This window comes from Elephas maximus, chromosome 2 (genome assembly GCF_024166365.1).
Source record: "Elephas maximus indicus isolate mEleMax1 chromosome 2, mEleMax1 primary haplotype, whole genome shotgun sequence".
Classification (NCBI taxonomy): domain Eukaryota; kingdom Metazoa; phylum Chordata; class Mammalia; order Proboscidea; family Elephantidae; genus Elephas; species Elephas maximus.
In genome coordinates this window covers 36,606,024-36,631,498 of record NC_064820.1, presented here as the reverse complement: position 1 = coordinate 36,631,498, position 25,475 = coordinate 36,606,024, and the positions used below count along the sequence as shown (strand labels likewise).

At 41.4% G+C, this 25,475-nt stretch overlaps 3 protein-coding genes and 1 pseudogene across 11 annotated transcripts in view; 1 reads left to right on the top strand and 3 right to left on the bottom strand.

Annotated features, from left to right (window-relative positions):
- C2H5orf22 (chromosome 2 C5orf22 homolog) overlaps window positions 1-597 on the bottom strand; it is a 42,196-nt gene extending 41,599 nt beyond the window's left edge. For all 6 annotated transcript variants that reach the window (XM_049861766.1, XM_049861748.1, XM_049861770.1 and 3 more), the window contains exon 1: window positions 410-597. In XM_049861766.1, coding sequence (XP_049717723.1) covers window positions 410-490 — 81 coding nt within the window. In that variant the 5' untranslated portion in view covers window positions 491-597. The remainder of the gene's footprint in view (window positions 1-409) is intronic.
- The window catches only part of PDZD2 (PDZ domain containing 2), a 575,078-nt gene extending 570,641 nt beyond the window's left edge, over window positions 1-4,437 (bottom strand). The window contains exon 1 of the mRNA XM_049861669.1: window positions 4,422-4,437. The gene's annotated coding sequence lies outside the window, so the exon portion shown is untranslated. The remainder of the gene's footprint in view (window positions 1-4,421) is intronic.
- Window positions 808-25,475, top strand: part of DROSHA (drosha ribonuclease III) — a 138,352-nt gene continuing 113,684 nt past the window's right edge. For 3 of the 4 annotated variants that reach the window (XR_007514375.1, XM_049861674.1, XM_049861672.1), the window contains exons 1-8: window positions 808-883; window positions 3,355-3,418; window positions 5,244-6,077; window positions 10,143-10,235; window positions 16,101-16,208; window positions 16,501-16,732; window positions 20,301-20,442; window positions 25,179-25,333. Coding sequence is in view for 3 of the 4 variants with exons in the window: in XM_049861674.1 (XP_049717631.1) it covers window positions 3,399-3,418; window positions 5,244-6,077; window positions 10,143-10,235; window positions 16,101-16,208; window positions 16,501-16,732; window positions 20,301-20,442; window positions 25,179-25,333 (1,584 nt within the window). In the remaining variant the exon portion in view is untranslated. Of the gene's footprint in view, window positions 888-3,354; window positions 3,419-5,243; window positions 6,078-10,142; window positions 10,236-16,100; window positions 16,209-16,500; window positions 16,733-20,300; window positions 20,443-25,178; window positions 25,334-25,475 lie in introns of all 4 variants that reach the window. The other variant, XM_049861673.1, reaches the window with a different exon arrangement.
- LOC126061520 (RNA-binding protein 7-like) lies at window positions 21,352-24,410 on the bottom strand (annotated as a pseudogene).

The following is a 25,475-nucleotide window of genomic DNA, read 5'->3' as shown; positions in this document are numbered from 1 at the left end:
CACAGATGATGAATGTATGCACAGGGTTTGGACCATCGCATTGATTCAACACGTTAGACTGAGACCCACGTCCTTGGCATAGCGCCTCCCCTAAACAGCAGGACCGGGATGGAGAAGCCGGAGGGAGTTCCCCAGAAGCCAGCGTTAATGTGCAGGATGAGAACACCAGGCTCTGCAATCAGGCTGTCAGGGTTCGAATCCCGGGGACACCAGTGTTTGGCTGTGGGAGCCCGTGATAAACGCCAACTCCTATTCTTTCAAGTCAGCTGCTTTAGTGTCTTTCCCCACAGCCACAGAACCCGAAGGTCATCTCTCCACCTTCAGTGCTAAGGCTCTGCCTTGCACTTGTCCCCAGAGCTCCAGTGCACGGGCGGTCCTGTCCCCAAGCGCGCGGCGGCCGCCCGCTCACCTCCTGATGATCCTCCACCACCCACACCGGGAGCTCGGAGTAGCGCCGGAGGCGAACGCATTCTCCCGCGGAGTCACTCATGTTCTCGCGGCGTCAGGGTTCCCGGGGGCCAGTGCCGCTGGGCGAGGACCTGGGAAAGCCCGAGCCGCGACCGCTGCCGCCGTCTCCGGCGGAAACGCGCGCTCACCCGGTTGCGGTTCCGGATTGGAGGACAGAGAGGAGGGAGGGCGGGCGCCGGAGGGACGGACTTGGGCGATTGGCTGAAATGGCCATTGCTCTTGCTGACGCACCAATCACCGCGCCCGAGCGTTGCGGCGAGCAGAAGAGTTTCCCTCCCTTGGCCCAGCTTGCTCAGGGTTGGTATTTAATTCCGTCGGTTTCCTGTTCCGGAGGCGCGGCGGCCACACCGCCTTGGCGGCTGCAGTGTAACAGTGGCATTTATCAGACGGCGACCCTGCGGCCCGAGAGCCTTTTGTAGGTAAAAGGGGCGCCGTGTGGGTGTTGGAAGAGGGCGTGTTTCTGAGTGTCCAGATTAAAACGGGGCCGGAGTCCCCGGCTGGGGAAGAAAGGCGCCTGGAAGTTGGGGTCTGGCAGCACCTCTTTAGGTGTGTAGTGAGGGCCACAAAGCAACCCGAGGCCCGGATCTCACATATGAATGGAAGTGAACTATGAGAGCTTTCATTCATTTATGGACCGCAGGCTGTGGGCCAGGCCTGGGGTCGCCCGGGTCTTGGCGGGGAGCGGGACTTGAGCCCCGCGCTTTGCCTCTTGGGGTTCCCAGTCTGGCGGGAGATTGCAAACAGGGAAACTCGAGTTACCGAGCAGCGGGGTGAAAATGACCAGCCTGATGGTTCAGCTGGGAAACAGAAATTTCTTAAGAAAATATAGTCACCCTTTGCAATTTTTTTTTTTTTTAATCTAGAGTGATGTTCTTAGACGTGTTAACTATTCAAAACACCTCCCTCAGTTCTCTGCTTGCGAACAGCAACCCAAGAGTAGGCAGATGCAGAAAATATTGACTTTTCCACTTGCAGGGAATTCCTTGACTTTTGAGTTAACATTTGCACAGGACTGGACAGTGTTTCGTTCTGTTGTACATACAGTCGCTATGATTCGGAACCGACTTGACTGCACCTAACAACAACAGTAAAGAATGTCTGCACCTCCAGTGCTGCATCGGTTTGTTCAAACATCTCAGTTAATTCCTGGAGCCATGTTTTTTGCCAGTGCCTTCAGTGCAGTTTGGACCTTTTCCTTCGGTACTGTTAGTTCTTGATCATGTGCTACCTCCCGAAATGGTTGAACATTTCCTTTTGGTACAGTGACTTGTATTCCTTCTATTTTCTTTTGATACTTCCTGTGTTGTTCATTTTTTCGCTAGAATCCTTCAGTACTGCAACTCGAGACTTGAATTTTTCTTCAGTTCTTTCAGCTTGAGAAATGCCAATCATGTTCTTTCTTTTTGGTTTTCTAACTCCAGGTCTTTGGGTATTTCATTATACTTTATTTTGTGTTTCCAGCTGCCCTTTGAAACCTGTTCAGCTCTTTTATGTCATCATTTCTTCAGTTTCAGAGTCTCTTTTAACATCCATTTTGGTCTTTTCTTTCTTTCCTGTCTTTTTAATAACCTTTTGTTTTCTTCATGTTCGAGGTCCTTGTCATCCCACAATTCGTCTGGTCTTCGGTCATTAGTGTTCAGTGTGTCAAATCTACTCTGGACATGGTCTCTAAATTCAGGTGGGATATACCGCAGGTCATATTTTGGCTCTCATGGACTTGTTTTAATTTTCTTCAGCTTCAACTTCTATTTGTAAATGAGCAATTGATGTGTTCCGCCTTCTTCTGACTCATGATATTGAGCTTTTCCATCGTCTCTTTCCATAGATGTAGTTGAGTTGATTCCTCTGCATTCCACCCAGCAAGCTCCAGTATAGTTGCTGTTTATGTTGTTTAAAAAAGGTACTTGCAATAAAGTTGTTGGTCTTAAAAAATTCTATCATGTGATCTCTGGTGTTGTTTCTATCACCTAGGCTATGTTTTCCAACTACCAATTCTTATTGTCCAACTTTGACATTCCAGTCACCTGTAATTATCAGTGTATCTTGATTGCATGTTTGATCAATTTCAGACTGCAAAAGTTGGTAAAAATCTTCAATTTCTTCATCTCTGGCCTTAGTGGTTGGTGTGTAAATTTGAATAATAGTCGTATTAACTGATCTTCCTTGTAGGCATGTGGATATCTTCCTATCACTGACAGCGTTGTACTTTAGGGTACATCTTGAAATATTCTGTTTGATGATAAATGGGACACTATTCTTCTTCAAGTTGTCATTCCTGGCATGGTAATGCATATGATTGTTCAGATCAAAATGGCCAATATCAGTCAATTTCAGCTCAGGAATGCCTATGATATTGATCTTTGTGTGTTCCAATTAATTTTTGATGACTTACAATTTTCTTAGATTCATACTTTGTAAATTCCACATTCTGATTATTATTGGATATTTGCAGCTGTTTCTTCTCATTTTGAGATATGCCACATCGGCAAATGAAGGTCCCAGAAGTTTTACTCCCATCCCTGTCATTAAGGGCGATTCTACTTTGAGTGGCAGCTCTTCCCCAGTTGTGTTTTGTGTGCCTTCCAACCTCAGGGGTTCATCTTCTGGCATTGTATCAGACAGTGTTCCGCTACTGTTCATAAGGTTTTTACTGGCCAGTCTTTTCAGAAGTAGATTGTAAGATCCTTCTTCCTATCTTTCTTAGTTTGGAAGTTCTGCTGAAACTTGTCCACCATGGGTGACCCTGCTGGTATTTGAAACACTGGTGGCATAGCTTCCAGCATCACAGCAACATGCAAGCCACTACGGTACAACAAGCTGACAGATGAGTGACGGTGGCAGTTTGTAGCACACTTATATGTGTGTTTTATTCTTTTTGTCCCTTAGAGTTTATATCACTGTGGAAGATGTGAATATCCAGGCAGTACATCATGATGCAAGGCAATACATGGTGAGTAATGGCAGTAGCTTGAAAGAATGCAGAGAGGAGCAAACGCCGGAGCTGAGCCATAGTAGGTTGAATGGATTTGAACATGTGCGGAGCAAGGGAAATGTGTTCATTCTTTCAGCAATGGGCCATGTACATGGCTAGGAACCCAACCAGACCAGTTAATGAGATATCCTGGATCCCTGCCCTGACAGGACTTGCAGTCCTGAGGTGCAGCCTGACTTTAAAGATAGAATTACATAATTAGTTGGTAGATTCCATTATTGTAGGAATTCCGAGAAGAAGTAGAGTATCTTGAGAGCAGGGAAGGCCTTGAGGGCATTGATGGTAGTTGTGGAAAGGCCAGCAAAGATGTTATTGTAGTAGCCAGATAAGAGATGGTGGTGTGAAATGAATGAATTCAAAAAATACTTACGAAGGAGAAAAAAAATAGGAATTTAAAAATAATTAACTAAAGAAGGTAAGGGAGGAAGAGTTGTCAGTTGTATGACTTGAGGACCTGGGTGAAACATGGTATCATTCATTGAGATAGGTAAAGTAGAAAAGGAACAAGTGTTGTCTTGGAGGGGAAGGTCATTCCTTTCAGGATATGTTAGGTTGAATTTGGGAGTTGGTGAGACATTGAAGGAGAGGTCTAGTAGCAGTTGCCAACGTGGATCTGGAGCTTAAAAACTGACAGGTAGAGATGTCACTTCGGGGAGTTACTGACAGATGGGTGGCAATTGAAGCAACTCAAGTGGCTAGGGTCACCCTGCGTGAGAGAGTGAGCTTAGTGCCTAGGCTGGACCCCTGAGGAGTACCAAATGTTTGAAGGCCCCATATCAGTTGGAGGAGCTGGCATAGGATACTGCCAGGAGAAACAGCCAGAGAAATAGAGGACACGGGATGGTATTTCATCAGGAAGTCAAAGAAGAGTGCTCAAGAGAGAAGGGTCGGTTGGACAGAATGCTGGGTGAGGCAAATGGTTCAGCACTCAACTACTGAAAGGTTGGTGGTTCAAACTGACCCAGAGGTGCCTCAGAAGACAGGCTGGTGATCTGCTTCCGAAAGGTCACAGCCTTAGAAACCCTGCGGAGCAATTCTACTGTGAACACGTGGAGTTGCCGTGAGTCAGAATCTAATTGGTAGCAACTAACAACAGGTTTGTAGAATTGGTAAAGCAAGTTGAGAGAGTTCTTTTCTGATGGTTTTTGTGTTTGCCGTTTGACAGGAGACAAGATTATTTGTTGAAAGTGAAAAGGGAACAGGATCTTGAGAAGGGTGCTGAAGGTATGTGGTAGTCATGGTGGATAGTTAGGAGAATAACCTGGCTAGAGAAGTGTTCCAGGTTGAGGGCCTGGTAGAACCCAGTGACTGTGAAGTTATGGGGGCACCAACCTGTCCAGGTGGGTGTTTTTCTACAGTACCACTTTCTGGCCAGCATACAGGAAATGAATGGTCAGGTTCTTCTAAGGTTAGGGTATTACTAGGTTCTTTTGACTAAAACCGTGGAGTGAGTGGACAGAATGATACAGCGAGGTCAATAATGGGGAAGTGAAGCAGGATGTGACAGCAGGTTGAATGGTGGGATGCTGGATTCATGATTTTGAGATGGAGCAGCTCTCGGGAAAGACAGGGTCCAGGGACCGACTATGGCGGTGAGTTGGGGAAGAGTATTGGCCATGAGGAGTTTCACATACTACCTAGACCCAGGGTTAGGTGCGTGGAAAATTCCAGTGACCTGACTAAGTGATCTCTCAGTTGGTCATCGGGATAGCATTATGAAAGCATTATACACGGTGAGTTTTTTTTTTTTTAAACTTTTCCCTTTTTCTTCCCCCCAACAAAGCCATAGGATGTCATTCCACCCAGGACGAGGGTGTCCCAGAGGGCGAGGAGGACATGGAGCCAGACCCTCAGCGCCCGCCTTCAGGCCGCAAAATCTGAGACTGCTTCACCCTCAGCAGCCTCCTGTGCAATATCAATATGAACCGCCAAGTGCTCCCTCCACCACTTTCTCAAACTCTCCAGCCCCCAATTTCCTGCCTCCACGCCCAGACTTCGTACCCTTCCCCCCGCCCATTCCTCCATCAGCGCAAGGCCCTCTTCCTCCCTGCCCAATCAGGCCCCCGTTCCCCAACCACCAGATGAGGCACCCTTTCCCCGTGCCTCCCTGCTTTCCTCCCATGCCGCCCCCGATGCCCTGTCCCAATAACCCCCCCGTCCCTGGAGCACCTCCTGGACAAAACACTTTCCCCTTCATGATGCCACCTCCTTCCATGCCTCACCCTCCACCCCCGCCAGTCATGCCACAACAGGTTAATTATCAGTACCCTCCAGGGTACTCACACCACAATTTCCCACCTCCCAGTTTCAATAGTTTCCAGAACAACACCAGTTCTTTCCCCCCCAGTGCTAGTAACAGCAATAGCCCTCATTTTAGGCATCTCCCTCCATACCCCCTAACAAAGGCCCCCAGTGAGAGAAGGTCCCCAGAAAGGCTCAAGCACTACGACGATCACAGGCATCGAGACCACAGTCACGGGCGCGGCGAGAGGCATCGGTCGCTGGATCGGCGGGAGCGAGGCCGCAGTCCTGACAGGAGAAGACAAGACAGCCGCTACAGGTCAGACTACGACCGAGGAAGAACGCCCTCTCGCCACCGAAGCTATGAGCGGAGCAGGTAAACTGATGTGTGGAGTTCTTTAATGAACGGCAGGGGCCCAGACACAGTCAGTTTCTGTTCATTGGCACACGCACTCGGAAGGTCAGAAGTGCGTTTTGTTTTATTATAGAAAAAACAGTACACTCTTTGTACTCTGTTTTAAAGAGTAAGAGACACCTGATAAATAAACAAGTTGATGTCAGAAAAAGCCCCTTTTGAAAAGCATCCCAAAATTACCAATGTAGATTTATCCCACGTATGGCTCTGTATAATACAGTTGGCATTCTTAATGATGATCGTATGGTGTGAAAGATCTTGTGGTGTCTTGGGGGTTATCAGGGATTTAATTATGTCCCGTATGATCATCGTGCCAGGTTACAGTGTTTGAGTTCTTTTGGGACTGGTCACCTGTGTGGCTTATCCATCAGGATTTAAGCTGACTGGTAGTTAACAAACAGAGCTTGCCTTCTAACATTTAGGATAAGTGGAAGTTGATTGTATATTCTCACCATCTTGCTATTTCTTTGTAAAATGAAATAAGAATAGTTACATGTTATGAAACTTATAGTTTCAAAATAACTTTTAACCTAATTTTGTTGCTTCTGAAACTTATTCATCTTGAAGAAAGTTGTGTTTTTAGGACTCTTCCATTCCAGATTACATTTCTATTTTCAAAAGACCAAAAAAGCAAACCGAACCCACTGCTGCTGAATCGATACGGACTCATAGCAACTTTATAGGGCAGAGTAGAAGTGCCCTGTAGGGTTTCCAAAGCTATAAATCTTTCCCAAAGCAGACTGCCACGTCTTTCTTCTGAGGAACAGCTAGTGTGTTCAAGCTACCAACCTTTCAGTTAGCAGCCAAATGCTTTAACCACTGTACCACCATGGCTCCCTCAAAAGACCAAACATCTATAAGAACAAGAGAAATATGGTTTCAAGCAGACATTCTTAAAAGTGGTCTATAGATGGGCTTCTAGAGTGTTCTGAAATTATATACAAAGTTCTATGTCTATGTTTGTTTTTTTATAAGAAATCTGTACCTTATAGAGGATTCTCAGAAAAGTGGGAATGAGTTTATTATTTCAAAAGAACCATTGGTCTACACAAATAATAATAACACCAATATTTATTTGTACTTTGAGTGAGTTCTTTATGTAATATTTGAGGTTTTCTGGTTGTCAAGCTAGTAATGGCGCTTCTCTTTCTTTCCATTACGGTGTGTTTGCCTTCATTGTCCTGTGGAGCTTCTATGCCATGATTGTTCAAGCTCCCTAAACCAAGTTACTTCATTTACATGAGTTTGTGGAGAGCTGGTCTTACCTCCTATTGTTACTCCACAATTGATATAGGAATCAGTTCATATTTTGGTTTCTAAGTTTTTTTATGGCTCCTTTGGTTTGATTCTGATTGAACATTTTGCCAGTAAATGGTAGTGGCCATTTTCTGACCTGAAGAGAGTGACCACTGCTTGGAAGATTTGGAAGGAAAATGTGTTCCCTCTCTCTGAAGCCCCAGTGGAATGTAGACGGAAACGTGTTTCCTATATGCCGTTAGGTGCTATTGAGTCGATTCCTACTCAGAGCCACCCTATAGGACAGAGTAGAACTGCCCTATGGAGTTTCCAAGGCTGTAATCTTTATGGAAGCCGACTGCCACATCTTTGTCACGCAGAACAGCTGGTGAGTTCAAATGGTGGACCTTTTGGTTGGCAGCCGAGCACTTAACCACAAGCCACCAGGGCTCCTCCTCTGAACAGATCACAGCCCTTGAAAACCCTGGGGAGTGCAGTTCTACTCTGAAATGGGTGAGGTCGCCATAAGTTGGAATTGACTTGCTGGCAGCTAGTTTGGTTTTTGTCTTGGGTCTTAGGTGGTGTTAGAGTCATCTGTCTTATGTGGAATAATACTGTGAAACAAACATGGGACATATGAAGTCCTAACTTAACTTCTAGAAATATGTTGAAAAAGAGCAAAAATCACACATTTGTACCAGAGATTGTGCTAAGTTTACGCAGATTCTGTAGCCGTTTCCGTGGCTGCTTCTCCCCTTCCTTCTTGGAATAAAAGAGTCTATTCTTCTACAAACCCTGCCTTCTTCTTTTTTCCTCCTCCCCCAAAGTGGAGTTGAATAAGAGTTATAAGATTGTTTTAGGGTTAACAGTTTCTAGAATAGGTTTGTGAGGAGACGGATGTATGTATATGTTTGAAGCTACCCAGGAAGTGAGAAAAGAAACCGCCTCAGATGCAGCCACCATGCAAGCTCTTTTGCATGCGGTAAGGGAGAGGGCAGTGGGGCTTCGCAGAGCCAGTGTTGTTACTGCGCAGTAATCCCCACAGCTAGCGGGGAGCTCGCATTACTTTACCTAAGGAATATCCTAATTGCAAGCAAGGGACAGTCTTTATAAAAGTGGCCCAAACATTGTTTTTCTTGTTTTAAACAAGTTTATCCATGGAGTGCCACTATAAAGTGATTTATATCCAAACCAGTATTTACAATTAATAATCACTCAGAGATAGCAATCACCATCCTAAGTGCCATTCTTAAATGCAAGATTCTATTGGCTAAACTTTAAAAAATGAACAAATATTAGAAATATTGTCTAATTAGATCTTTTATTTGGAAATATAGACAATTAACTCTTTTTAGCACTTATGCCATTACCAGTTATATTTTTGGCATGTGGTGCCATTCACTAATTTCTATAATTGAAATTTAGTGCCTAAAAGTAAACTATTACTTTAGAACTGTTATCAGGCAAAGCATATAAAACCTGGAGCTCTGGCTGCTTTATTTTAGACAGCTGGTATATATCTGAGGATTGCGTATATGTCAAAAGCATATTATTCAAAGGAGTCTTTGTTGGGGAAGATCTTGTAAGTGAAAAACCAGTCTTTGTTTTAACATCTAAGCAGTCACTGATCTCTGTCAGTTTTGTAAGTTTCGACTTCAATGTAATTTTATTTGACTGTTGTTGTTGTGTGCCATCCAGTCAATTGCAACTCATAACCAAAAAAAAAAAAACCAAACCCATTGCTGTTGAGTTGATTCTGACTCATAGCAACCCTATAGGACAGAGCAGTAGAACTGCCCAACAGGGTTTCATAGGCTGTAATCTTTACAGGAGCAGATCACCAGGCCTTTTCTCCCGAGGAGCAGCTGATGGGTTCTAACCACCGACTTTTTGGTTAGCAGCCATTTGCTTAACCATTGTGTTACCAGGGCTCCTTATGGATTGGAGAATATTTTTAAGTTCAAACATTTTTATAGTTTTCTTGCTGAGCTCAGGCTAATACTTTTTTTTTTTTTTCAATTCTAAGACTGGACGGCTAAAATTTCCTTAGATTTGTAGTTCTGATTCAAACACACTGGAGCTTGGATTGTTTCAGATCACCCATTGTACCTAGTAATAGACTCTTAAGTTTTTATTATCATTGTTATTAAATTTCATTTTTGCATTGGAACATTTTAAAAACCTTTCATTCTTTTTTTACCTTGGGTAAATCCAGCATCTCCATTTTGAGTGTTTTTTTTTTTTCCAGATGAAAAGAGCATTTAAAGGTAATTTAAATCTATGTCCACGGTTTCATGGCAGGTTAGTGACCTTAGAACTGCAGCTTAGGCCTGAGAATTCAGAGCCCTTTCATTATACAACCTTGTACTGATCTTTCCTGTGAAAGCTTTATAATTTGCATTTTTTTGATGGGTGAAATTGAAAGTTTTCTAGAAATGACTAGGCAGTAGAAATCTTTAAAGTTTTCGCTGTAGGTCAAATAACCAAGGATTGTCTGGTTGGAAGGTTTTGAGAGAAGATTATGATAAAATTCCCTTTGTTGCTTAGCATCAAGTATGACTTCTTTCTTTAAAGGAAATAGCAAAAATTATACAAATAAGTTAACTTCTGTGAAGTGAAAAGCTCTTTTATCCTCTAATAAATGAAGAGTGAATTAAAAATGTCCATGGTGAAGAGTGCCTGAGAAATTCTTAGGTGAGGTCCATTTATTTAGAGGATTAATTCAGTGAAAAGAGATGGCGTTTTTGAGTCTTTCTGTTGAAAACAGCTCTGTGTGTTAATTCCTTTAAGAGAGCGGGAACGGGAGAGACACAGGCACCGGGACAGCCGAAGGTCACCATCCTTGGAAAGACCCTACAAAAAAGAGTATAAGAGATCTGGAAGGTAAGCAAGGAGTTGGCACTGAGAGAAGTGGTAAGCTATCCCAGTTCTGTTGGACTATCTTTTTGAATTCAGATTTTGTGTTTGTGTATCAGCAAAGTCTTGATAATAGCCTAGAGTTTATCCAAATGCTAAAGCAGCCAGTAATTTAAACACCTTTACCTTTTAAATGTATTGACCAGGTATGAGGAAACTTTTCACAAACTTCCCCAAACCAGAAATCATATGGGCCACTTTTTCTGACTATGCTGCTATAGAGTTATACAATAATAATTCATGTTATATAAAAAAAAAAAAACCTGAGGAAATTAATAATTATGTTCTTAAATTTATTTGTTCCAGAAAAAAAAATAAGAAACAAAACTACAGTTATACTTTATCTACAAAAATGACAGATTGCTATAAGACAAAATTTATAGGTTGTAAAAACAATTTTGTATCCGGAAGTAAAATTCATGGTCTTATATAATAGATTGTGAGGATGGTGCAGGACCGGGCAGTTTTTTGTTCTGTTGTACACAGGGTTGCTCTGAGTCAGAACCAACTCGATGGAATCTAACAACAAGAGCAGCACTCTAGCAGTGACAAGATCTGGGGTCCATTACTCTTTTCCGAACTTTGTTATTGGGCAAAGTTATCTAACGTTTCTAAACCTCAATGTCTTTATCTGTAAAATTAAGGACAGTTATGTAGGGTCATTGAGATAATACATGTAAAACACTTAGAACTGGGCCCAAAGTAAGTGCTAAATAAATTATTTTTATTTCTGTATATATAAAATTAGGAGCCTTGTTGGTGCAGTGGCTAAGCACTTGGCTCCTAACTGGAAGGTTGGTGGTTTGAACCTACCCAGTGGCTCCACAGGAGAATAGGCCTAGCGATCTGCTCATATAAAGATTGCAAAACCAAACCAAACCTGTTGCCAGAATCAAAGCAACCGTATCATAGAACTGCTGCAGAGGGTTTCCAAGGCTGCAATCTTTACGGAAGCAATTGCCGCATCTTTCCTGCGGAGTAGCTGACGAGTTCGAACTGCCCACCTTTCAGTTAGCAACCAATCACTGTCCCACCAGGGCTCCTTTCATAAAGATTACAGCCTAGGAAACCCTATGGGGTGGTTCTACTCTGTCACATAGAGCCAGAATCAACTTCACAGCACCTACCAAACAACAACACATATTATTACCTGAGCATTGGTTCTAGAAATCAGTAGAGCATAAGAAAAGCAGAAAAAACGGATTGAAAGGTAAAAGAAATGAATGAAAATAACAAACACAACAATATTTGTAAGTAAATCCAAGACTTGGTTCTTTGAAAAGGTTAATGAAGGATAAAAAGTGGCAAATCTAATCAAGAAAAGAAAAACATTTTATTAGGTATGAGAAACAGTATATCATTACTGGAATAAAGGAGATTTTAAAATGATAAAATGTTGGTATAAGTACAGATACTTGAATTAAAAAATATAAAAACTTGGATTAGATGAGTTGATTTCTAGGAAAACAAAAATTGCAAATTTTATACAAGAAGTGGAACAAATTGATACATTGATAAAGTTTAATTTGAACTACCTCCTCAAAAGTTTTAAACTTCTAGAACACTGAAGAAGATGGAAGGGCAGCCTCTCAACTCATGCCATAATACCGGGAAAACTCAGACGACCCAACCTAACAAAGGAAAAGAAAACTACAGAACAACCTACCTCATAAATATGGGTCTGAAAATGCTAATTAGAATGCTAGCAGTTGTTTTCAGTGGAGTATTAAAATAACTGTAATTCTTTATGTCCAGGTATAGTGTTAACTCATTAGCTGCCTAATAGGTATTTAATAAATTCCAGCATTCATTTATGAGTGAAAACACTAATAAATGAGGGATACAAGCATGTTCTTTAGCATGATGAAGAACACTATCTCCTGATGAGCATGATGGACACTACTTCGGAAACAGCCATATTTAGTGTTGAAACCTTAGAGGCCTTTGCACATAAGCTGGGAAAAAGACAAGGAGGCTCTAGTGTCTATCACTGTTACCTAGCATCCTTATGATTCAGCCATTGAGTGATGTAAGAGCCTTGCATATTCTTGCATATTCCGGGCATTGTACTGGTGTGGGTAAGATTGGTTAACAGAGAATCCCCACTTTACAGGAAATGTTAAGTGCTTTGCTAGGGGAATTACATGTTGCTCTGCGAACACAAAGCAGTGAAAAACCCAGTCTAGGGTAGTCATAGAGAAAATGACATTTTACTAATACCTGAAGCATGAGTCAGGAAGGAGGATGATGAGGGAAGAGAGAACAGCATGTGTGAAGGTTGCAATGTGGATAAATGAGAGGGTCAAGGATGGAGATGAGGAAATTGGGAGGTTTCTGTAGTAATTTGGGAGAGAGTGATTATGGCCTAGGGTAGGGCAATGCCAGTGGTAAGGGATAAAGACATATTTGAGAGATATTTACGAGATGGAGTCAGTGGGACTTGATAACTGATCTGAAGTGCTAGGAGAGAGGGAAGAAGAGTTGAGAGTGATCACCTGAAATCTGGTGTTTCCCGCAGAGGACTGGGGCAAGAAAGTGGAAAGAGGATGAGTCCAGTTTTGGCCTTGATGAGTTTTAGAATCTGTGAGACAACAAATGGGCTTGTCTGCTAGTCAGTTAGATATACAGGTGCAAAGTTCAGAAAAGAGATCCAAGCTGGAAACACCAAATCCATGGGATTAGATGAGATTAACTAGGAAGAGTTTGATCAGTGAGAAGAGGGCCTGAGAGAGAGGAGGAGAGGAGACAACAGTCTGTTGAGGCTTTGTCTGAGGTTGATGGTTTTTAATTTAGAATGCTGGAAATCTCCTTGTTCTCATGGTTTCTTCTTCATTGCCTGTAGTTGTGGAGTAAACCAAGATTTGGAATTTTGAGTTCTAACCAATGCAGTAGATGAGGATGCAAAAATTAGGGATGTAAATATTGTAAAGGAGGACAGTTTGGAATTCAGTAGATTATTCTTTTGAGGTAAATACCCATGACACTTATCTAAAAAAAGATGTTGAAATGCCCCTCTCATACTGTTTGAAAAAAAAAATACTAATTGATGTTCATAACATTAATCCATTATCAAAGATTGGTGAGGATGTCTTTTGGCTGTGTTTCTAGGTAAGAGTAAATAGTTAAACGTTTGTTCTGTGTCAAATACCATATTAGCATTTAACTTTCGCTTACTTTGTTTTGTGCTGTTGGGCAAGTGACGTAATCTCCAGGACAGTTTCCTCGTCTGGAAGGACATTAATAGCTGCTTCACGGGGTTCTCATAAGGATTCACTGTGAGAATGTCAGTAAAGTGCCTTGCAGAGTGTCAGGCTCATGGTATGCACCAAAAACTTCTGGGAGCTATGAGATGCTATTATTGGCTGATGGTATTAACAGAAGATTCAGCTAAGAAACTGCGAGGACTTCACTTGCCCGAGCAGGGGAGAGGCTGAAGGACCAGAGAGAGACCTGCCTGGGGGCATGACTGAGAAGAGGCTTTCCTGACAGAAGAGCTGTATCCTGAGCGTTCCTGAACCTGAACTGTAACCTGTTACTTCCCTAATAAACCCCATAATTGTGAGAAAGAAATAATTAAATAAACTACGAGAACTTGCTTGTTAAAGTAGACAGTTACAAAATAAATATACGAAAATTAATTAAAATTAATACTTTTCCTAAATACCAGGAGTAACTAATTAGAAAACACAACGGGGAAAAATAGATTCACTATAGAAAGTTTAAAATATCTTGAAACTTAACAAAAATATGTAGGACCAAGGGGAAGAAAACTGTAAAATGTAGCTGACAGGCAAAGAAGGCGACATACATGAATGGAGGGTGTGCCATATTCCTGCAGTGGAAGACTGTGTTGTAAAAATACTGGTTTTCTTCAAAACAGCCTATAAATTTAATGTAGTATCAGTTGAGATACTGGTTTTAGAACTTCATATTGAGTCTTAAATTGCTCTTTGAAATCAAAGTTCAAATAATCTTGAAAAACTATAATGCAGGGATACTTATACTGGTACTATTAAAATATTCTATAGGTACATAATAAATAATTAAAATATAAATAGCTGGATTAATGAAACAAAAATCTGGAAGCATTCAGGTGTATATAAAAATTTATATGATAAAGTTGTTTCAGATTAGGAGAAATTAATGTTGGTACAATTGGTAACTCATATGGTGGGAAAACTGAAATTAGATTTCTGTCTCACACCTTGGAGAGGTAGAGTAAGGAAAAAAAAAATGTTAAAAGTACCTGGAGAAAATGCAAAATATTTATGTAACCTTGGGTTAGGAAAGGATTTCCAAGCAAAACACTAAGAAAGCATAAAAAGAAAAGTAGATGTGACTTTATAAAGTTTTATCTAACAAAAAACAATTAAAAGGAAAACAAAAATCTGGAAAATGTTATAACATTTATGACAGAACAGGGGTGATTATTGTTATTAAGATGCTCTTTCAATAAGTAAAAAAAGACCAGCATCTTTAGTTAAAGTATTGGGATCGCTCGTGACTAGGATGTTCGTTAAAGAAGTGAACCTCCAGTGTATTCATTTCAGCAGTGATAAAAAATGGCAAATTAAAATTAAATGAAATACTTTTTTCATCAGTATGGCAAAGATTAAAAGCAACCACATTGACAGGATGTGTGGAGATGGGAACCCTTATTAAATTGGTTTTACTCATCTGGAGAGAAGCCTTAAAAAAAGTACCTTCTGCAAAATAATCTGACAAGTGTGCAAAGATTCACACACATACACAAGTGATAGAAAAAAAATGGCAGCAGCCTAAATGACTGTCACTAGATTTGTTAAATAAATTATGGCATATTCACATAAAAGAATAATATGCACTGATTAAAAATAATTCAGATAGAGATGTATTAAAATAGGTGTTCTTGATTTCTTATTGAACGGGAAGAACAGGCTATAAAATAGGACTGTAGTTTTCCCTTTTTGTTAAAGGACGTGTGTGTATTTATATATATTCGAATGTGTGTATACGTTTTCACATATTTCTGAAATACAGTGGTTATCTGTGTGGTGTTATAGGTGATTTTTGTTTTATTTTTGTCTTTGCTTATCACTTTTCTACAGTGGGCATGCATACATTTTACTTTGAAAGTAACTTTTTCTGGTAACAAAATTAATGATGCCTAAAAAAAAAAATTTTTTTTTATTGTAATATTTAGGAATAAGAAATTGATATGTATATCTTTCTAATCACCTTTCCGCACTATATACACACGTACACATACTTTCCCCATCATAAAATTCGAAGTTAGTGGTAGCGTTAATGAAAGGGGTTAATTTTTGATTTTGATCCCCATATAAACTTTTATAGCTAGCGGTAACTTTGTTAGCAGGGTCCAGTAAAGTGATACTCTCCTTGGCTGCATTTTCAAGGACCGTACTATTCTATCTAAAAACTGTATAGATATTTCCTTCCAGGTACATCCATAGGATGGGCCTTCACAAATTTCAAGTCCCAGGAATTTAAGGAGATAGAATTGTTTTTTATCTTTCTTTATTAATTGAGTTAATGTTAGTATTTGTAGAGATTAAAATTAGGCAGAGTGTTGGCTCACTAAGTGGTAATACGCATGTCTGGGGGTTCTTAAAACCTGAGACATCTGAGAGCTGGCTGGGGTGATACTACTGGTTCACTCTTAGATCATAGTCCTCAGGCTAAATTTATGGCCTAGTTGACACCACGTTTTGTGAAGCTTTTTTTTTTTTCCTGGCAAAGCAAGAGGTAAAGGATTCCAAACTAGTATCCTAATTGCTGAAATGGTCAAAATGTGGAGATTTCCAAATGTTTCCAAGTATCTTTCTCTTCTAGGAGTTATGGTTTACCAGTTGTTCCTGACCCTGGATGCGCACCAGAATTACCTGGGGAGATTACTAAAAATATAGATTCTTGGGCCCCATCCCCGGAGACTATGAATCAGTAAGTAGACCTGGGGTAGGGCCTGGGAATCAGTAAGTAGACCTGGGGTAGGGTCTGGGAATCAGTAAGTAGACCTGGGGTAGGGCCTGGGAATTTGTATTTCTAAACAAATAAACTTCAGGTGATTTTGATGCCGTCAGACTGGTGTTTGGGAATCCCTGATTTAACAAAAGTAAACGTGGCGGTTTGGCATGGCATTTGTATTTTTGATGAAAGAGGAACTAAATAGAGGTGAAATGGAGTCGTTTTTATGACGAAAGAACATTTTCAGTAAGTAGCCTCTTTTCTGAAGTCGTTCCCCAAGTAGGGAGAAGAAGAGAACTCGCTGGGAGGATGAAAAAGACAAATGGAGTGATAGCCAGAGCTCTGGCAAAGAGAAGACCTATACCTCCATCAAGGAGAAAGAGCCAGAGGAGCCACTGCCTGACAAAAATGAGGAGGAGGACGAAGAACTCCTTAAACCTGTGTGGATTCGATGTACCCATTCAGAAAACTACTACTCCAGTGACCCCATGGATCAGGTGGTAGGTCTGAGTAGGAGAGAAGCTAGAAATCAGACCTTCTCAGCCTGGGGACTTTGGGCTGTGTAATTCTTTGTTGTCAGCGGCTGTCCTGTGCATTGTAGTATGTTTAGAAGCATTCTTGACTTCTACCCACAAGGCAGCAGTAGCACCCCCTCTCCCTGGTTGTGACAACCAGAATTGTTTCTAGACATTGCGAAATGTTCCCTTTCCCCTGCTACCCTCAGCTGAGAATCACTGCTCTGGAAAAAAGTAATTTTAAAAATCCAAAGACAACAGTAAAATCCAAAGACAACAGTACAGTAGATTAATTAAAGCACCCCTTTACTCTGTATGTTTAATAACATTACCAATGGTTTTATAAGCTCTCACGTGTAATTCTGCAGTTTGTGGCACATATGTATGTATGTGTATGTGTTTTTCTTCCAAAATGGGAAATAAGGATTTGAGTTTGCCGCTTTTATATCCTTGACTAAAAGATAACCATACGAAGTTTCCCATGAATATTGACTGCTTTCGTGAGTCACCTGTCGTGGGCTGCGGAGTGGTCTCCTATGCTCATGCTGGTTGCTGTGGTGGTGGTCTCCACGACCTCACCTGTCTGCATATGCGGGCTTCTCTTGTCCTTTTCTTTTTTCTCTATCTCCATTTTATTTTCTTTCTCTGCCCTTTCCACTTAGGCCTTATGCCACCCATTCCATGAATAGGCATATTTGCCATAGGGTGGGTACCCGGTAATATTCACTGAATAAATAAATGCGTGAATATCTAATTTAGGACATAAGAAGTTGGAGATGTTAGATTTAGTTCAAGGGATTTGATAAAAGAGAGTTCTTTTGTCAGAGGTACTCTGATAGTAGCCTAATTTGGACCTTTGTGTGTGGGGACCTTGAAAGGAGACTTCCTTGCCTTTGGAAAAAAGGGTTTGAGAACTCTCTGGAAGTGGTATGGTAATTGAGAAATGAGTATTACTTTGTCAGTTAGAGTAGGGTTTTAAGTTATATAGTTCATGTGATGCAGGGGAGGGTAGGCTCCCATACCGAGCACTTTCAGTGGGCCAGAACTATGCCCCATGTTTCTCATTTTATCTTATTTAATCCTCATAACAACCCTAGAAAGAAGGTATTCTATCTGTTAGGAATAATACCTGACTAAACGTGGTATGCGCATAGGGTCAGGTATATAGGGTCGCTATTAGTAGGAATTGACTCAACAGCATCTAACAATAACAACAACAAATGTGACCTGTTGGGAGTTTGAACCTACCAGCTGCTCAGTGGGAGAAAGATACGGCAACCTGCTTCTGTAAAGATTACAGCCTTGGAAACCCTGTTGGGCAGTTCCGTTCTGTCCTACAGGGTCACTGTGAGTTGGAATTGACTTGACAGCACACAACAACAAACCTGGCATAAATGAGCTGAGTTTATTTCTCTCACATAACAGGACACCTGGGAAGGTGGCAGCTGGTGTTAGTTCAGTGGCTTGATAATGGCAGGGTGCTAGGTTGGCATCTGCTGTTTCCTTGAGCGTTCGCCATGGTTGCAGGTTGGCTGCAGCATTTTGAGCATCATGTCCTTACACATCTGTGTCAAGAGGGCAGTGCTGGGTATGACGTTCCTCTAACAACCCCCAAAGCTCCCACGATCTCCTCTTCCATCCGTTGCCAGAACTGGGTTCTGTGCCTACCCCATGGATTTGTTTTCCATTGCTGATGAAATAAATGACCCCAAGCTTTAAGCCTTAAAACAACACAACTCTATTATCTCATAGTTCTGCAGATTAGAAGTCCAACTTGTTTGTGAAGTTCAACTTGGGCTAAATCACAGTGTTGGCAGGGCTGCATTCATTTCTGGAAGCTCAGGGAAGAATCCATTTTTTTGCTTGTTGAGGTTATTGGCATCATTCAGTTCCATGTGGCTGGAGGTCATCATTTCCTGGCTGGTTGTCACCTGAAGGCTCGTCTCATCTGCTAGAAGACCACCTGCATTCCTTGACTTATGGTCTCCTTCTTCTATCTGCAAAGCCAGCAATGGCAGATTGAGTCCCATTCATGCTTTGAATCTCTCCTGCAGCTTCTTCTATCACATCTCTCTAACTTCCATCAGGCAAGGTTCTCCACTTTTAAGGGCTTGTGTGATTAGGTAATCCAGGATAATCTCCCAGTTTTAAGGTTTATAACCTTAATCACATCTGCCCAGTTTCTTCTGCCACATAAGCTGACATGTTCATAGCTTCTGGGGATTAGGATGTGGACATTTTTTAGGGGGCCATTCTGGCTACTTATCCTAGGTGGGGGCTTTAATCCACCTTCCCCTGAGATCAGGAGCTCTCTGTCCAGAATGGGGATAGAATCATGGTTCTTTTGGCCAGGAAGAAGGGGAGAATACCTGCCATAGCTATTATTATTTTTAGAACAACAAAGATGACAATGCTGAAGTTCAGAGAGTTTAGACAGGCAAAACTATTTTTTTTTGTGTGTCTTAAAATTCCATTGTAGAAAGAAGACTGATAGCACTGTGGGCCCAGCCCTCGCCCTTTGGTTTTGTTGTCTGTGGCGCAGAGCGGGAAATAGGAGTTAGAGCTGTCCTATCATTGCCAGCATCAGTCATGAGACGGGGACTGAGGAAGAGCAGTGATCCCACTTTCTTGTGGGTGGCAGATTTTATGATTCGTTTTAATTCTCTTCTTAAAACATTTGAAAAATCTGGCTCTTACATTTTGAAAGTTACGAAGTCAAAGGGGATGAATGTTTAAAGTGATTTTTAGCCTGGGAAGAGAGTGGGGAGAAGCTGAGAACTTTCCGTAGGGATGAATTATAGAATCTGTGGGTGTTGGGGTCGTGCAGAGGATAGATGATCAGCGATTTTTAATCACTGGGGAGTGTATGCCCCTTAGGAGGGTGTTAGGAATTCCAGGAGGATGTCATGATTTTTTTTTTAAATGTCACTTCAAAAGGGCATAGTTCTGTTCCTGAATGTTGCCAAAGTACATTTACCTGACGATGTGTCAGCCATACGGAGTGTGTTTGATTTGAAGTATTGTTGCCAGCATTGGTCATTTTTTTTTTAAATAGTTTATTTTTGTTGTTGAGAATATACACAGCAGAACATACACCAGTTCAACAGTTCCTACGTGTACAATTTAGTGATATTGATTATATTCTTCCAGTTGTACAACCATCCCCAGCTGCCTTTTTCCAAGGTGTTCCTCCCACATGAGCATAAACTCCCTGCCCACTAAGTTTCCTATCTGATCTTTTGAATTGCTGTTGTGAGTTTGACCCAATATAGATAGATCTTAAAGAGCGCAGCATTCAAGGCAGACATTCTTCGCTAGTTAAGTTAAACCTTTATTTGCTTTTAAGAAGACCTCGGGATATTTTTGTTCAAGGTTGTTTAAAGATGATCTCAGGGCAATAGTTTCAGGGGTTCACGGGCACTTCATTTTTATTTGTTAATTTGAGGGTTGAAAAATGGCGTCTAGCTGTTACAAATTCTTTCATTACTTGTGAGATCTTATGTGTCTTTGATATAATTAATGTTTCCTAATGTTGATCCTTTATTTTTAAAAGGGGGATTCCACTGTAGTTGGAACAAGTAGGCTCCGGGACTTATATGACAAATTTGAAGAAGAGTTGGGGAGCAGGCAAGAAAAGGCCAAAGCAGCCAGACCGCCATGGGAGCCTCCCAAGACGAAGCTGGATGAAGATTTAGGTGAGCAAAGGAGTCAGTGTCGGTGCTCTTTTCTTACTCCTTGATCCGAACATTTTCAGACCTGTTGTTGAGAGTTCCAACTTGAAATTTCTTCTTTTTCTTTTCCTTAATTACAGTTTGCAAAATACATAGCAATGGGACTTAACTTCATTTTGCTGTATTTTCTTTAATGACAGCAGAAAACATAAGGGATCTTATTTACAAGGCATATAGCAATTTGTGTCCCCTATAGAGTTTTTTTATAGAGTTGTCCAGGGTTAGAAGAGACCACCGTCTGGCGTCCCTCTGAAAGCAGGAGCCCCATCCACTGCCTCTGATGACGGGCAGGATCCATTCCTTGACCCTCTCCATTGACGGGCTTCCTGGTTTCGTGAGGAAGCAGCCCAGCTCTGTTTGAAGGTTTCTGTCTACTCAGAGAGACAGTTTTCACAACTTTCTCACATACTAGTCTATTTTTTCATGTGTATATTCTGAGGTTCTAAGTAGATGGTAAGCTGTTTGAGCATAGAAACTGCCTTTTACTGTTTGTATCCTTTGCACCTAACAAAATGGCATGCACGGACTATGCGTCCAATATACCTTTGCCTACGTGTTCTCTCTGGCTCTCCTCGCCTTCGGTTCACCCCACAGGCTCTGCCCACCCAGGTAGTATCCATAGCGGGTAAGAGCACTGACTCTGGAACGAAACAGCCTGGGTTTGAATCCCTGCTTTACCACTTACCTGATGTGCAGCCTTGGGCAAGTGATTCAACCTCTCTGTGCTTCAGTTTTCTCATGTGTAAAATAGAGGTGCAAATAGCATCATGTAGCACATGTAATAACAACGTAAGTGTTGTGATTTTATTATTATGCTGCTACTATATTAATCTCTTAGAGGATTAATCTAAGTTCTAGTCTTTTTTTTTTTTCTTAGCTTTTGTAGACAAGTTTATATTCTGCAATGAAAGGGAAAGCTATCATCTTGGTACAAAAAAGTTTGGTTAAACAACATCTTAAAATTTTAAAACCAGGAAATGTTTAAGACTAAATTCTTTCAAATGTTCAAATCTGTACAGTTTCCATAAAAAAAAAAAAATCTTCTACACATGTCCTGGGCACTTTGAAAGTATTAAAAATTTTGAAGTTTAAGTGACAGAGGCAACACTTAAAGGTTTCACAAGGCTTTCTCTTGAAAAAGTACATTTTCAGTAAAACATTATCATTTTATCTGACTGTTCATCAACAGTGCTTTTTCTTTCTGAAAAAAGGGATTTACACTAATATCATTTTTTTTAACATAAAAGTAACATCTAGAGATATTTAACTTCTGGAGTGACTTCAGCCACACCTCAAACATAATTTAATGAAAAGTTCTAAAATTTAAAAATGAAACAATAATATGTGTGGTTTTCGCGTGTATGTTCAATTGCAGTAAAACTCAAAAGAACATGTTACAGAACTTAAGTTCTAAGAAGTAATGTGATTTATTCCTAGACTTTACTGATAGCCTTTCTCAAATGTAATGTTGATAACATGAATTCACTGAAAAGGTACATTTTCTAATTTAGTAATAATATGCTGATAGCCATTTTAGTCTATCAACGTGGATGTTTTCTGTTGTACATACCAAATTCTGATTCACTAATAAATTTTTTGCAAAATACAAAAAAGTTACAAATAAGATATTTGCTTTATGATACAACCAAACTGTACAGTTCACCCTATCCTAAACTATCTGAAATGATTAGAAATGCAGCTTTTGAATAAAACCCTTTTTATGAGACCCTGAAGTGAAGGTTATTAATGTAATAAAGCAGGAACCACAATTCTTCTCACTTCAGTATTAAAGTTTAGCTATCAGTTAAAATTTTTTTAAAAGAAATGTAACTTTTAAAGCTGCTCTGTATAGTTTTTCAGCAAAGCTTTTCCAGACCAACTTAACTGAAATGGCCTAACATGACCCTATAAAAAGAAGGACAGTGTCCTTTTAATGCTTCTTTTTTTTTTTTATTAACTTTTATTAAGCTTCAAGTGAACGTTTACAAATCCAATCAGTCTGTCACATATAAGTTTACATACATCTCACTCCCTACTCCCACTTGCTCTCCCCCTGTTGAGTCAGCCCTTTCAGTCTCTCCTTTCGTGACAATTTTGCCTGCTTCCCTCTCTCTCTATCCTCCCATCCCCCCTGCAGACAAGAGCTGCCAACACACTCTCAAGTGTCCACCTGATATAATTAGCTCACTCTTCATCAGCATCTCTCTCCTACCCACTGTCCAGTCCCTTTCATGTCTGATGAGTTGTCTTCGGGGATGGTTCCTGTCCTGTGCCAACAGAAGGTCTGGGGAGCATGGCTGCCGGGATTCCTCTAGTCTCAGACCATTAAGTATGGTCTTTTTATGAGAATTTGGGGTCTGCATCCCACTGATCTCCTGTTCCCTCAGGAGTTCTCTGTTGTGCTCCCTGTCAGGGCAGTCATCGATTGTGGCTGGAACCAACTAGTTCTTCTGGTCTCAGGATGATGTAAGTCTCTGGTTCATGTGGCCCTTTCTGTCTCTTGGGCTCTTAGTTGTCGTGTGACCTTGGTGTTCTTCATTTTCCTTTGCTCCAGGTGGGTTGAGACCAATTGATGCATCTTAGGTGGCCGCTTGTTAGCATTTAAGACCCCAGACGCCACATTTCAAAGTGGGATGCAGAATGTTTTCATAATAGAATTATTTTGCCAATAGACTTAGAAGTCCCCTCAAACCATTTTCCCCAGACCCCTGCCCCTGCTCCGCTGACCTTTGAAGCATTCATTTTATCCCGGAAACTTGTTTGCTTTTGGTCCAGTCCAATTGAGCTGACCTTCCATGTATTGAGTGTTGTCTTTCCCTTCACCCAAAGCAGTTTTTTAATGCTTCTTAATGTAGAGAAGAGCACCATTTTCCATCTCTACTACCGTCTCTTCTGTTGTCGTAGCGATGGCTCCAGCCATCATGACTCCTGTCTTCATAAGAGAAAATCATCTGTACTTCCTTGGTGGTAATGATGCTCAGATCATGATCAGTGTCAGATAGTTCATGGCTGTAATGCCTGTTGTTGTTAGGCACCGTTGAGTCGATTTTCGACTCATACTGATCCTGTGCAATAGAGATGAGCCCCATAGGGTTGTTTAGGCTGTAATGTTCATGGGAGCAGATCACCACGTTTTTCTTCTGTGGAACCTCTGGGTGGGTTTGAATAGCTAACCTTTCAGTTAATTGCCAAGTGTTTAACCATTTGCGCCACAAGGGCTCCTGCTAGAATTTTGTCTGGCCTTATGCTGTGATGATGGTGGACATTTGTGCCACTGGGAGCTTTGAAGACTGGTTAAGGGAGTGATCATGTGGCTAAACTGCTGGGGAAAACCCTGCTTGGTCCAGATGTGGAGAACGAAACTTCCCACCACAAGACATCTGTCTCAAAACACTGTTCATCGCTGCTTGTCTCTGAAAATTTTTTGGAGAAGAGACCGATCTCTGAATTAGCTGTGCTGATGGAGTCTTGCTATCCATAGTCTTCCGTACTTGCTGCTGGGAGATGTGGGGGTAGGGCTTGAATTTCCAGAGCGAGGCTGGGCTAGGACAAACTCACATGCTGTGAGGCTGGCCACTTGGATCTCAACTGGTCTTTGATGGGCCTTCCAAAAAGTTTAATACCATTAAGTAGGTTTATTAGTAAGGAACAGATACTTCATGTTTCAAATTCCTGAATACAATCGCCTTGGTTTACCATTCTTCTCTTTTGGGATTGTTACTTTTATGACTGGCCCAGCCTAGTGGAAAAGCTCAAAAAAGAGCTCCCCTGACACTTTAGTTTCAGGGTTGCCCACAGAGAGCTGGCTCTCTATCTATCTGGTCACTTTGAAAGACTAACAGTTTTCTGCTGCTACCACTGAGAGAAGAAGAATGTAAAATCTTCAGCCTGGTGTTCACAGTCTTCCTCAGGGGACCACCTTTGGCCCTCATGTCCCAGTGTTTTTCTGCGGGGCCTTTGCTGCACCTGAGTCGTGACTTTTGTGTGTGCTCCTGCCTCCATGCTTTTGCTTACAGTGCCTCCTCTGCTTCCCTTTCCTTTCCTTCCTGCCTCGCAGCCTAACCCCACCCGTCTCCCTGCCTAGGTCATGCCTGCCCCTTCCTTGAAATCATGCTGACCTTTCTAGATCACAGTAGACAGGCCCTTTTCTGAATCACTACTGCTTTTAAATGTGAAACCACATACTACTGTTGTATTTTTCATTTTGTCTGGCATTATTCATTACATCTTAGTTTCTCTGTAAAAGATCATTGTGGTCTTCTGTGATCTGATTGTGACTTCATATTATGGACTGTATATCGTATTTCATGGTATTTCTTAGCAGAGTGCTTTGTGCAGGATGAAAAACCAAACCTGTTGCCATCAAGTTGGTTCCAGCTCACAGCACCGTATGTGTTACAGAGTAGAACTGAGCTTCACAGGGTTTTCTTGGATATAATATTTACGGAAGCAAATTGCCAGGTCTTTCTTCCATGGTGCTGCTGGGTGGGTTTGAACCACCAAACTTTTGGTAAGTAGCTGAGAGCAAACCATTTGCACCACCCAGGGACCTTTATACAGAGTAGATACTCAGGTATTTGCTGGAAGAATAAACAACTGCCCTTATATTTAGAGGTTTAGGTCATGTGGCAGTCTCTGTGTATAACAGTCTTGTGAATTTCTTTAGCGTCTATTGCTGTTTTTCTCCCAACCTCTGTTAGAGAGTTCCAGTGAATCGGAATGTGAGTCCGACGAGGACAGCACCTGTTCTAGCAGCTCAGACTCTGAAGTTTTTGACGTCATTGCAGAAATCAAACGCAAAAAGGCCCACCCTGACAGACTCCATGATGAACTTTGGTACAACGACCCAGGCCAGGTACGTGGGTTTTTCTGCTCTTGCTGTGAAGGTTGCAAACCCATGTATCACATTTATGGCCCCAGGTGCAGAAGATGCGTGTTGGCTGGTATCAAAATTGGATTTCACTCTCAAGCTTGTGTGTCATTCTTCACAGCTTATT